Source organism: Hemiscyllium ocellatum, chromosome 2 (assembly GCF_020745735.1).
Source record: "Hemiscyllium ocellatum isolate sHemOce1 chromosome 2, sHemOce1.pat.X.cur, whole genome shotgun sequence".
Lineage (NCBI taxonomy): Eukaryota > Metazoa > Chordata > Chondrichthyes > Orectolobiformes > Hemiscylliidae > Hemiscyllium > Hemiscyllium ocellatum.
The window spans coordinates 80379625-80393874 of record NC_083402.1 but is presented as its reverse complement, the minus strand read 5'-3'; the positions used below and the strand labels follow the sequence as shown (position 1 = coordinate 80393874).

At 41.3% G+C, this 14250-nt stretch overlaps 1 protein-coding gene across 1 annotated transcript in view; it reads right to left on the bottom strand.

Annotated features, from left to right (window-relative positions):
• rorb (RAR-related orphan receptor B) overlaps positions 1 to 10144 on the bottom strand; it is an 86371-nt gene extending 76227 nt beyond the window's left edge. Inside the window, exons 1-2 of the mRNA XM_060845016.1 lie at positions 10105 to 10144; positions 4299 to 4384 (exon numbers count right to left, since the gene is read on the bottom strand). Of these exons, the coding sequence (XP_060700999.1) occupies positions 4299 to 4384; positions 10105 to 10144 (126 nt within the window). The remainder of the gene's footprint in view (positions 1 to 4298; positions 4385 to 10104) is intronic.
• Positions 10145 to 14250: the final 4106 nt, after the last annotated feature.

Below are 14250 nucleotides of genomic sequence, written 5' to 3'. Positions count from 1 at the left end.
TCCATTATGCACATTGACAGCAGTGTCATTGCCAACTCTGCATCACGTTTACAAACCACTCAATTTCTTCAATTCTACTTAAAAGACACTTGGCTTGTTGGCAAAATAAAACCTCACATGCAATCTTAGTCAAATATCCCACCTCCAATATATATTAAATGTGAGGTATTGGAATATGTTAGGCACTTCTCTTACCTTGGCAACAATCGGTCATCTAACCGGTCACAATTAATGAAGAGATCCAGCACAATTGATTATGCACGATCTCAGCCTTCTCAAGACAGTGAACATTGACAATAAAGACCCTCAAATAAAGAAATGCTCTCACGTACAAATTAGTTGTCATTAGTATCCCCCTGAACTGTCATAATATCTGGACTATGCATCAACATGTAAGATGCAATGCCCCCACCACATTCTTTGGATTAAATGGCAAGATTGTTGAGTAAATATTAGTGTCCTTATTGAAGTTAGCAATCAGGCTAAACTCCAGCAAAACCAAATGGACTGGATTCAGTGTCCAGATAGCTGAAAAAGAATGCACCCAGACAGGTCCTGTTCTCCTAACTTTAAATGGCAAAACATTCTTGGTAAGGATAAAGAAACCTCAAAAGACAGTAAGAAGCTTTCCCTGAAGTGTGGCAGCACCAAAATTAATGACTGAGGAGTTTGCTACAAATTATACAAAATGGTGACAATTTGTTTATCAACCTGTTTTATAGAATCCCTATAGTGTGGAGACAGGCCCTTTGGCCCAACAGGTCCACACTAACCCTCTGAACAATATTCCAGCCAAACCCTTTACTCTTTACTTACCCCTGACTAATGCACCTAACCTACATATCCTGGAACACTATAGGCAATTAAGCATGGCCAATTCACCTAACCTGCATATCTTTGGATTGTGTGAGGAAACCAGAGCACCCAGAGAAAACTCATGCAGACACAGGCAGAATGTGCAAACTCCACACAGACAGTTATCAGAGGCTGGATTCGCTGTGAAGCAGGGGTCCCTGGCGCTGTGAAGCAGGGGTGCTAACCCCTGAGCCATCATTACGCCGAGTCCAAATGGCTGAGAGAGGAGGAAGGACAAGATTAATAAAAAAGGAAGCTACTCCCACATTCCAGATCTTGCCAGTTTATGGGACAACTTGCCCCATGAACCCAAATGTTTGCAGGTTAAGTATTAGCTTGTTCAGTCACATGGAGACACATGGCAAAACTTCACAATCCTAAGGAGACACCATTCTCAAATCATAGTCAGGCACAACGTCTGAAAAAAAGACGATTGTCCTTTTCTTTGTTCCACTGTGCTGTCACAAAATGTTCTCAAATCTTTTACACAGAACACTACCGATTGATTCAAAATGTTAACCTATTTGCAGTTTGTTTAAAACAATTTTTCCATCCTCCTTATTTACATAAATTCTGACTGAATAAAAAAAGTACATCAGTGATATACTTGAGTTGGTTTTAATTCACTCACGTGATGTGGGCATTGCTGGCTGGTCAGAGTTTTTTTGCCTGGTCTTCGTTGTCCTTGTCCCTAGTTGACAAATTGTCGTCTTGAATCGTTGCAGTAAATTTGCTATAGCTAGACCCACAATGTCCTTAGGGAGGGAATTCCAGGATTTTGATCCAGTGTCAGTGAAGAAATGATGATATATTTCCAAGTCAAGATGGTGAACGGTTTGGATGGAAACTTCAAGGTGGTGGTGTCTCTATGTATCTGCTGCCCTTGTCCTTTGAGATGGAAGAGGTTGTGAGCTTGGAAGGTCCTGTCTACAGACCTTTGGTGAATTTCTGCAGTGCAATGTGCAGATGGTGCATACTGCTGCTACGGAGTGGCTGGTGGAGGAGAGGGTGTCTTCTAATGGATGTAGCGCCAAATTGAGTGGGCTGCTTTGTCCTGGCTGGTGTCAAGCTTAGAGTGTTGTTGAAGCTGCACCCATCCAGGAAAATGGGGAGCATTCTATCATTCTCCCTACTTGTGCCTTGTGGATGGCAGACAGGCTTTGGGGAAATCAGGAGAAGAGTTATCCACCACAATATTCCTAACCTTTAACCTGGCTCTTGTACCCACTGTGTTTATGTAGCAAGTCCAGTTGAGTTTCTGGTCAATGGTAACATCTAGGATGTTGATAGTTGGGGAAATGTAGTGCTGGTAATATAGTTGAACATCAAGGGAGTTGGTTAGATTGTCTCTTTTTGGTGATGATCATTGCCTGGCATTTCTGTGGTGCAAATGCTACTTACCACTTGTTGTCCCAAGTTTTGATTTTAAATCAAATCTTGTTGCATTTAAACATGAATGTCAATGTCTGAGGAGTAAAAAATGGTGCTGAACATTGGGGATGTTCAGTGATGATTGCACAATTCTGACTTTATGATGACAGGAAGGCTATTGAAGAAGCAGCAGAAGATGTTTGGACATAGGACACTAGCTGGAGGGACTCCTGTAGAGATGCCATGGAGCTGAGATGACAGATCTGCAACAACTACAACCATTTTCCCATAAGCTAGGTATGACTTGAACCAGTGGAGAGTTTGCTCAGGTTATCCGTTGATTCCAGTTTTGCTAGGGCTCCTTGATGCTACACAATTGGTCGAATGTGGCCTTGATGTCTTACCTCACCTCTGGAATTCAGCTTTTTTGTCCATGTTTGAACCAAGGCTGTATTGAAGTCAACAGCTGAGTCACCATGGTGGAATCCAAACTGGGTGTCACTGAGCAGGTTAATGCTGAGTAGATGTTGCATGATAGCACAATTAATCTCACTTTCCACCATTTTCCTGATGCGTGAAAGTAGAGTGATGGGGTGGTAATTAACTGGGTTGGATTTGTCCTGCTTTGTGTACACAGGACAGACCTTGGCAATTTTCCATATTGTCTTTTAGATTCCCACGTTGTAACTGTACTGGAACAGCTTGGCCAGGAGAGCAGCAGGTTCTGGAACAAGTTTTCAATCCTATTGCTGGAATGTTGTCAGGGCCCATATCCAGTGCGTTCAACCATTTCTTGGATGGAATGGAATTGGCTGAGGACTTGTATCTGTAATGCTGGGGACTATCGGAGGAGGCTGAGATGGATGATCCAATGGCTGATGATTGCTGCGGAAGATTCAACCTTATCTTTTGCACTGATGTGTTGGGCTCTTCCATCACTGAGGAGGGGGATATTTGTGCAGTTCCTCCTCCAGTGAGTTGTTTAATTGTCCACCAACTTTTACAAGTGGATGTGGCAGGACTGTAGAGCTTAGATCTGATATGTTGGTTGTGGGATCAGTTAGGTCTATCACTTGCTGCTTATTCCATTCAGCAAACAAGCAGCCCTTCTTAGTATCTTCACCAGGTTGACACCTCATCCTCAGGTATGCCTGGTGCTGCTCCTGCACCCTCCATTAAACCAAGGTTGATCCCCTGCCTTGATGTTAATGGTTGAATGAGGGATATATCGGGCCATGAGGTTCCAGATTGTGCTGGAGTACAATTCTGTTTTTGTTGATACTCCACAGAGCATCATGAAAACCTGGTCTTGTTAGATCCAAGCGAAGTCTGTTCCATTTAGCACGGTGATAGTGCCACACAACATGGCAGAGGTTATTCTCAATGTGAGGGCGAGATTTGCCTCTTATCGATATTATCATGGACAGATGCATCCACAGCAGATTGGTAAGGATGAGTCAAGTATATTTTTCCCTCTTGCTGGTTCCCTCACCACTTCCTGCACACCCAGTCTAGAGCTATGTCCTGTAAGACCTGACCAGCTCGATCAGTAGTGCTGCTGTTGAACATGGAATTCCCTCATCCAAAGTACATTCTGTGCCCTTGGGGAAGATATAGAACATTCTCCCCACACCTTTTGAGTTAAATTCCATAGCAGTCCCCTAAACAATACAATTTTGAATTTTCACTTCTGCCTGAGGATCTTTCCCAGTGACAGGTGAAATTCAGTATAGGTCAAAAGCTACATCACTACACTGTGCAGACCATAAAAACTCAGTTTGTACACTCACAAAAAGACAATCTACCACAGAATGACCACAGTTGCATCAAAGGTGGTTCTTCATTTCTCCTGAAGCAGCAGTGTTACCTCATTTACCTTCTAAACATAAAAACATGCTACCAGAATCAACAATGCAATATTAAGGATAGAAAACATCACATTTTGCTGAATTAATTTTTTTTAATTTAAGAGACAGACTCTGGGCAATAAAACAACCCATTTCCACCCTCAAGATGTTTGAGAAATAATTTGACCTTCAGCGAGCTGGTTTATTTATTTTAATCTCTCTTACCTTACAGCCTTCACAAGTGATGACTCCATAGTGGATCCCAGAGGACTTATCACCACAGATTTTGCAAGGTATTACTTCAATTTGAGCTACAAAAATAAAAGGATAAAGGATGTATTAGCATCAGTGCAAAATGCAATGGTAGATTGAAGGAAAAATGGTCAGAAAGTGTGTGATTAGACATTTTGGGCTTGATGTTAACTTGCCTGGCAGTATGGAGCAGTGAGAGCAGTTGGTAGGCATACAGGGAATGTGAACAGAAAGGTTATCTGTAACGTTCTAACACCATATCTTTTGTGTAACATAATTGACAGATTCTTTGCTTGGAAATCCTATTGACTGGCTTATTTCTAGTCAGACATGGAGCAGTCCAGAGGAGATTGCAAGACCAAATACATGTGTGCCGCAGAAGAAAAGGGATGAGAACTATGGTGCTGTGATTGATCACCAGGTCCTGGGGAGTCCACTTCCAGGGGCTGCCGGTTCCTAGCAAGTTTTGATATTTGAGGAAGTAAGAAGTCTAGGGGAATTGAAAGACACTGGGTGGGTGAGACCTCAGCGGCGGATAAAGTAGAAGCCTTGTCGAAAGGTTTGTAGAGGAGATTGGAAGGGCAAGGGTGAGGTGTTATTGGTTTATTTGCAAGGAATTGTCTGTTATGGATCAGGCCAAACTCCCCGAAACATTTCAAGATGGTAGCCCAGACCCTAACTTTTGCTACTTGCTTTAAGCAGGTGTACAGTAGATATTCCAGGAGAGAATCAGCTGGTCAAACCAATTAATTTTAAACGAAACAATTCATTTACAAAATTACTGAATGAAACACAAAGAACAAAAAACAGAATACCAAATAATTTAACCTGTCCAAAAACTCAACAGACTATCCTAACTTAATGATGCTGTTCCAGATGTTTGCAAAAGTCCCCATAAAGATCCCTTGACACAAAAGGTAAAAATCAAACACAAGTTCTTCCAGGATAGGAGTCAGGTAGAGAGAGTACCAGCCTGGACCTGCTTCTGGGTCCAGCAGCTTTTCCACACACACTGCTAAAAAAAAAACAAATGAGAGAGAAGCTGAGCTGAGAGAACTGGCCACTCCCCTTTCATTGGACAAAAGTGAGGACCACAGATGCTGGAGATTCGAGTCGAGAGTGTCAGGCTGGAAAAGCACAGGTCAGGCAGCATCCGAGGAGCAGGAGAATTGGCGTTTTGGGCAAAAGCCGAAAGGTTTCCTGATGAAGGACTTATGCCTGAAACGTCAATTCTCCTGTTCCCCGGATGTTGTCTGACTAGCCATGCTTTTCCAGCACCACACTCCCAACTCAATTCATCTACAAGACATTGCAAAGTAACTTGTTACTGTCATGGCCACATTGCACATTGGAGGGCATGTGGGGAGGGAATGCAATTCAAAGGAAGATAGAACTAATAGCCCACAATTTCTGCTGAAAATTAATTTTCCAGAACTAAATTAAGGATCAGCTTATGGGCCTACGAGGAGCTGAACTGAAAAGATTCTGTGTGTACTTTTAATTATGCAAAAGGCTAGATCACCTGTGAGGATTTACCTCTTCTCAATTTTTAGTTTCATCTTTTAATTCTCTGCATTTGCAACAAAAAAAATTGTCAATTCTTCACAACATTATGCCACAGTACATTCAATTCTTATGGGTATACCCAAATCTGCAGTTTCAGTTCTGTTGAGTAAGCATATCCTTTGTTTTATGATATAAAAGGTGCGCAATTTGTCAGTATTTATAATTGTCAACCACAGCCAAAATGTACTCATTTGATTTCTACCCACCATACCACATGCTGTTTTCACAGCAACCCGCCATTCAGTGGATGGCGACAGAAAGGGCAGTACACCTTGCAAGAGGACATCTTTGAAAGACCACTGTATACCTAGACAACGATTGTAATCTGGCAGCATATTAGAACAACCACAAAACTGCCCAGGTTGACACTCGCTTGCACATAAACCTCATTCTCTCACTCTAGTCTCCATTTATCAACTACCCCATACACTATTCCTGTCCTACCATCCTATCTGAACAAGCTCTGTCAGTGCTACCTACTGTAAACCCGTATCATTCCCTTGTTGTCCAATAGGGGAACAGCACATATACATAAGTAAATCAGACAAGACAGAATAACGTGAGATTTATTTACAGAAAGCAAACAGGATACAAATCCAGCCAATAGTGCCTGAACTCAACCCCTACAATGCCAAACAGACTTTTGCATCTTGACCAAAGTAGTCTTCTTCCTCCTTGAAAGAAGAATCATGTTCCCGTCTCGCCATCCAAGATTTTGCTTTGTTGCCTGCTCCATTGAGTACCACACAGGATGATGCTGCGTACTCTGTCCAGATTGAGCTAAAGGGCTTCCCCCAAACTGGACCATGCAACGGATCTTCAAGAATCTTCTGTTCTGCTCTACAGTCCTGGTTGAGGCTTAGGTGACTGTTGGGACCAGGTGGACCTCATTGACTAAGAGGTTCCTGGTTGGGGTTATTAATCTGGGCCAAAGACCCCTCATGGTCAACAAGGTCCCAATCACTACAGTGGCATTACAACTGTGCTTCACGTCAGCCATGAAGATGCCCAATGATGTAAGCAGCCATGGTCACAGAGGGGAGCCTTTATCTGCCAGTAACTAGCCATGTAAGGACCCCAACCCTCAAACACAGCAGGTACATTCTGGAGCACTCTCCAGGTTAGTGCCAAGGTAGTGGGCACACAGATCCAGAAAGTGTTCAGGTGATCTGTGATCACTGTTACCCTTAATTAAATGGATGCCTTCCTATTGATGAATTCTGCAGTGTTGTGATATGGTCTCTCAATCCCATGGGTGTACAGTCAATGGTATAGTGCATCTATAGAAAGACAGCTGTGTTCCTGAGTTCTGCTGCCTGGGCTGCAGCACTGATCTCACTATTGGGATGAAAATGAATTATTGTGACCTTGTGTAGAAGACATTGGTCACTGTCTTGGTGTATTTGTGGTGCATTTGATTGAAAGATCCCACACAGGTCACCCATTGCTCCTTGGAAGGAACCATTGGCACCGACATTTGTGCAGCTGTGGTGCCTCATCGCCACTGGGAGAGACAGACTTCATACTCCTGCAGCTGGCTCAGTTCCCTCTCATAGGAAACACAGCCTGTGTCAGCAGTATGGCTGGTTTGTCCCTAGGAAATCGGGTCAGGGCAAGGAAAATCTGGCACTCATGCATCCTCGGGTGCCTGCAGCTGCAACTTCTTAGAGGTCATTGTTCCTCATACAGGTTCTCCTCCTGTATCTGTCTTTACTGCTGAGTTAGTCATCTACAGTGGCCAACGTGGGCGGCACAGTGGTTAGCACTACTGCCTCACAGCACCAGAGACCCGGGTTCAATTCCCGCCTCAGACAGCTGTCTGTGTGGAGTTTGCACATTCTCCCCGCCTCTGCGTGGGTTTCCTCTGGATCGTTTGGTCTTAGTTATTTTTGTGGAATAGGTGGATGACAAGAAAAACACAATCTGGATGCTCTGGTTTCCTCCCACAGTCCAAAAATGTGCAGGTTAGGTGAATTGGTCATACTAAATTGTCCAGTTTTAGGTGAAGGGGGAATGGATCTGGATGGGTTGCTCTTCGGAGGGTCAGTGTGGACTTGTTGGGCCGAAGGGCCTGTTTCTACACGGTAGGGAATCCAATCTAATCATGTTACCTGTGGCAGAACCCATCACTCGGTGGAAATGACCTAAATTGAGAACAGAAGGAGCAAAAGAATTTATTTAGATCTCACAACAGTCATCAGTGGCATACCCTGCAGAGGAGGGTGGAACACACCACCACACAGTGAGAAATGCTGGGCATGGATAACAGGGAATGTCCGCAGTTTACAATCTGTCTCAGAGATTTGGTAAAGGTGCCAGTTGGTTGAGTGATCACTACATATTAAAAAGAGAGGACATGCCCCTCTCAATCCTGGACCTACATCAAATGCTAAATTTCACAATGTATTCAGCACAGACTGTGTGGCCCATTCAGGACTCTTGGAAATTACATGAATAGTGTAATTCTGCCAGAATTTGAGTTTTGAACCATCATTGATGATAATTTCATCATTATATCAATTTAGAAGCAGCAATGGGAAGTAGCAAACTGGCTTTGACCAGCATTTAAACCCTAAGCACGCTGTACTCTGATTGTAAATTAAACGTAGCTGCTTTGCAAAGGATCCTGCATTTTCTCCCATTGAACTGACATTGATCCTGCCCACCCTGGGTGTTGTACCAGCCATTTTCTGCGAGCCCATCCCAACGAGAGAACAGAAAGTGATGACTAGAAATGCAGCTCATGGTGGGCACCATTAACATCAGGCTTCACTGGGTCTCCACCTAACCTCAGAGCTTCCCTGTCCATGTTTATATCGCAGTACCTTGACCGCCCATTTGGACCAAATGCTGGCAAATGGGACTAGATTGATTTAGGATATCAGGTAGGCATGGACAAGTTGGACTGAGTTGTTTTTGTGCCGTATATCTCTATGACTCCATCTTAGACCTGGTCAACACTCTCTAAACTGCACAGACATGCAGCCACTCAGTTTATTGGCACGTGGATGCATTGACTTCCAGTTTCAGAAGACATGGTGTTGCTCTTGGGAAAGTTACAACAGGAAAAACTAGCAGCAAGAAAAGTTAGAGGGACTTTAGAATAGTAGGTATGACTGGTCAGATTGTGTTTCTCTTGTCATCCACCTATTCCACAAAAATAACTAGGACCAAATGATTGTTTGGAATTATACATGTTGGTGTATTAAGATGACAGTGCTTTATATTCTAAAGACCTGTTACAGTATTCCTGGAGAGTGTAATATGCAAACAATTGCAACAAGTCTTTCCAAAAGATCATACAAGGTTTTGGAATTGTTTAGCGAAATTAAAGAATTGGATTTTAATACCCTTGTTAATTGATTTATGACAATTATTTATTTATAACTGTACTTTAAGATGGTGGAAGTAAAAATCTATGTTTCATAGAAGCACTGGCTACATTAAAAACACTTAGTGAAAATATTCTTGCTTGTGGAGAAAGTAGAAGATGAACGTATCAGTTGTATCAGAAAATTGTTGTGAAGATACCATGTATTTCTGTGTGATTTATACTTAGTTTGTGAAAAAAAACTTGCCAAACACTTTTTCAGACATCTCCCCTGTGAAACAAGATGTTAAAGGATTATGTTGAAATAATGTGAACCTCTCAAATTTTTACGGTATTAATCTTTTACAACACTATTGCTAATCTCTGTATGATATAGTATAACCATAACTAAGAAATAGCCAAAGACTAAAGGGAAACTTGAACTCTTTTTGCTGATAGTGCATACTTTTCTTAAATAGATTAAAGCCTAATCCTAAATACCACTCTGCGATATGAGCCCACGTCAAAACGCAGCTTACTGCGCACTGTTCATCGCAAAATGTTTCACAGTTATTATTCAATGTTTAAGTAAGGCTATGTGCTTTGACCCTTTACACCTAAATTTTATTGAAATAAGTTAGACCTGGGTCAAAGGAAACAATGCAACAACAGGACAATGGCGTTTTTGAACATCACAATTTTTCTTCAATTGGGTCTATTTTCACTTCCAGCAATGAATGATAAATCTACAAATAAAATACAAGCAAATGGTGGAACCGTGCAACCTCTACTAAATTTCACTGAAAAAAGCAAAATCTTTTCAGTTATAGCTTATGTTTAAGAAATATTTTATATCATAGCACAAATTAGATGTAAACCTTCGGAGCAAAGTCCTCTACTTACTTATAACTTCAGTTTTCATTTTCTGCTGTGTTTGGCACATTATCAATAAAAACAATAGCAGAAAATATTGTGATACTGTCTCCTTAACAGACAAAAATGATCCACTTGACAACCAGCACAATACTGTAATAGCATTAGAAAGGGAGAATTATTAAAGAGATGGACTGTACCATTCCAGTATTAAGGCGGCAGGGGTGTCTACAGAACTTTGAGATCATTGTTGCTTTCACTTCCTTCCCTGTTCCCTGAGCTGTGATTATCAGGAAATGTAGCTTTTGAGGAAACATTTCTGTGAACCCTTGAAGTTCCTTTTAAAAGAAAGCTGACTGCTCTGGGCTGGTGCATTTCTTTGATGAATGTAATTGGTTGAATCTCTATCCCTGTAAAATTCTGATATAGTAGCTGTACAATAGGAAGCAAGTCTCTTCAACTGACCATATGAAGCCAAAATATGGTAGTTTTTTTAAAAAAGAAAACACCTGGGCCATTACAGTACAGGTGCAAACAAGTGTCAATATTTAGAGTCAATGGCCCGAATCCAGCTGGAACAAAATAACAGTATCTTAACACAGCTGATGTTATTAATTAGGAAATTCAAATTAAGAATACATCAGGTGATGTGAATCTCCTGAACTTGCTAGTCCAGTTACAATGGAGCTGGCTAGCTCAGTTGGCCGGATAGCTGGTTTGTGATGCAGACCAATGCCCAGAGCAAGGGTTGAAGTCCTGTAGTGGTGAAGTTACAATGAAAAAAATAAGAGACCAGTTACATATCTCTGACTTTCATTGTTGGCATCCTCATTTAATTAGAAGGTTTTTTGGTCTGGATGTGTATATAAATTACTCATAGTTTACTGAACATAATAAAACATTTGGTAAATAACATTGTGCCCTTTGAACTTTATGATCCTTGACAACTGCCAAAAGCCTTCTGGCCCAAGAGTTTAATATTAGGGATAAATGGTGGTATTGTAGAAATATCATTGGATTCGTAATCTAGACAACCAAGCTCTAATGACAGGAGTCCTGCCAAAGTAACTTGTAGAATTTAAAGTTCAATTAATGGTTACAGTTAAAAAAAATGTTGGAAGCGAGTCATGTTGAAGAAATTCACTTGGTTCAGTAAAATAAGGAAGGAAATCTGCCAGCCTTACATAGTTTGGCCTATTTTGATACCATACCTTTGAGTCTGAAGTACCATGCAAGTCACTTGGTTCAAGGACAATTTAGAATGTTGTATTTGGCATAGAATCCAGATCAGACAGGACTGTACCTTTAATACCGTTGCATCTCATCTTTTCTTTTCAGATTTTGGAAAGTTAAATTTAAAGTTAAAGTAAATTTCAGGATGCAGAGACTTGTGTACATGTCAATCGACAGCAACAAGGTGAAACAAAATCGGCCACTTCATTTACGGCACCTGCCAAAGTACAGAATGTGATTTAAAACAAAATTTATGGTTCTTGGGCAATGCCGACTGGGCTAGCATTTTTGGCTTTCTCTAGTTGCCCTCAAGAAGGTGGAGGGGAGGAGGGGGGGACGTGGGGGCGGGGGGGGTGGGGGGTGGTGCAGAGTTGGGAGTTCCTCCTTGAACTGCTGAAGACCATATGCTGTAGGTAGACGTGAATTGAATTGAAAGACTTAAAGAACTGGTCATTGAATCCACACCTACCCAACTTTTCAGAAAAGCACTCTGGACAAACTTAAGGAAGTTATCTTATATGCTTTACTAGAAAAAGGAGGAGTTAAATACGCAGGTTTACATTATTTGCAAATCATTAATTCTGAAGGAACTATCAATAGGTTCAGTGAAACATCTAAATCTTGCATGAGATGTGATTCATGTCACCCATTGAGATTACTGGCATGCATGCATCTCAATGTTATTGCAATCCACAGGGTGACAAACTTATCAGCTTCAATGGCATGTATTCCAGTCTGCAACATCGGTTCCATTTAGTTTGGTTACAGCAGAGTAAAGCAGATTCAGCAAACTGTGTAAAATGGTAATCAGACACAACAGCTCAAAATCATCATCATTGGTGGGTGGTCTGAATGCATCCAATTAGGTCCCTAAGCTGGGTCTGTTCTTTCTGGTCATTCAGAAAAGAATTGTATCTCCCCAACAATGTAATTTTCAGGGCAACTAAGTAATAATTCCACAAACTCTGGATCAACACATATCAGACCATATATTATTTTTGTATTTGTTTACGGGATGTTGGTATCACTGGCTAGGATAGCAATTTTTGCCCACAGAGTCGCTCAGAGTCAGAGTCAGTCACGTTGGTGTGGGGTCTGGAGTCATGTGTAGGCCAGATCAGGCATGGATGGCAGTTTCCTTTCCTGCAGGGCAGTGAAACAAATAGGTAATTCCAAAAATTAGAAATAGTTCCCTTGGTCATTATTAGACTCTTAGTCCAGATTTTTATTAATTTTAATTTCCATCATCTGCCATGATGGGATTACAACTGGGATAGCTAGAACAGTACCTGGGTCTCTGGATGAATAGTCTAATAATAATTCCCCTCAGCCATCATCTCTCCAGAACATCTGGATGTAACAGATAACCAGGAGATTGGTGCATGAATCCCTGTAGTGGCCTGGCATTAAAAGGACATAAATCAAATCAAGTTGTGTGGAACATGTCTATTCCTTCATCATCACAGAGTGTGAAAACCTCTACTTCTGCATGAACTTTCTTCTGAACCATGGTACGAAATCATGACTGCTATCTTTTATGTCCAAGGACATGATTACCTTTTGGTGAATGGTTATTTCACCAAATTTGAATTTGTGGCAAAGCAAAGACATTACTAGTGAAATGGTTATTGACATATTGACCACCATATTCAGCATGTTTGATGAACCTCAACAAATTGTATCCAACAGTCCACTGTACCATTACACTTTCCAAGGCATTTACAGGAAACAGGGCATTCAAAATATTTTTCTCTCCACTACCCTCAGGTGAGTGGTCTTGCAGAAAACCCATGACTTGCAAAGTGATTTGCCAAAATACTTGGATAGCTATGTTGAATCCACGTGTTTCTTTTCTAGGCAATGGATTACCTTCACTGGCAGTTCATGTTTGGAACATAGATCCATACAAGCTCCACTCTCCCACACTCATCACACAACCACATGTACATGACACATTGCTGGATGGAAAGGAGAAACTAGAACGAGAGTTTGACCAACAAGTACACAGATGCTATCCCACCTTGAAGCATGAGAGTTCAGAACTTTCACATGAACACATGAGTGTCCGGCCTAGGTTATATGATAAGAGCAAGATGATGCATATACTGGAGATCTGAAGTAAAAACAGAAAGTGTTGGAGAAACTCCACAGGCATGGCAGTTGCTGTGGAGAGGGAAAAAACAGAGTTAAGATTTAGTCTGGTATGACTTTTTTTGGAACTGAAGGGGACTGGAAAATGATGCCTATTACATGTTGGCAAAGAGGGAGGAGGAATAAGTAGAACAGATTGTGAAGGAGACTACAGCAATAGACCATGAGCTAAATGGTAGTAGAGGAAAGATATATAATCAAGTTATATGTGCATGGTAGAAAATAGTAGAAAATAGATCATTTGAATTCAAATTAAACAAACATCTGGAATTAAGAGTCTAATGATGACAATGAATCCATTGTCAAGAAAAACCCATCTGGTTCACTAATGTCCTCTCAGGAAGGAAACTGCCATCCTTTACAGGTTTGGCCTACGTGTGACTGCAGACCCACAGACATGCGGTCGACTCTGAACTGCCCACTGGGCAAATTTAAGGACAGACAATAAATACTGGCCTAACTAGTGACACCCTCAGCCTGTGAATAAATTTTAAAAATTATACTCATCAACAGGGATGAATGAAGCAGAGAGCTATGGAAATAATGAAGATCTGGCATTCCAGATAATAGATGTTAAACAAAATCCACCTAACATGTCTGAAGCAAATCTAAAGCTTGCAGAGTCAACTATGCATTTTTCAGAAGAGAACTACAGCATTTCAAAGGCCACTCAGCTATTTTAACGTGAATAAATCCCAAACAATCATTAACCTATCTTATTTCAGCTTTTGGAAGTCTCCCTGGTGAATTTTATCTTGATAGTGTGAGAGCAACTTAGCATCTGGCAAGGAG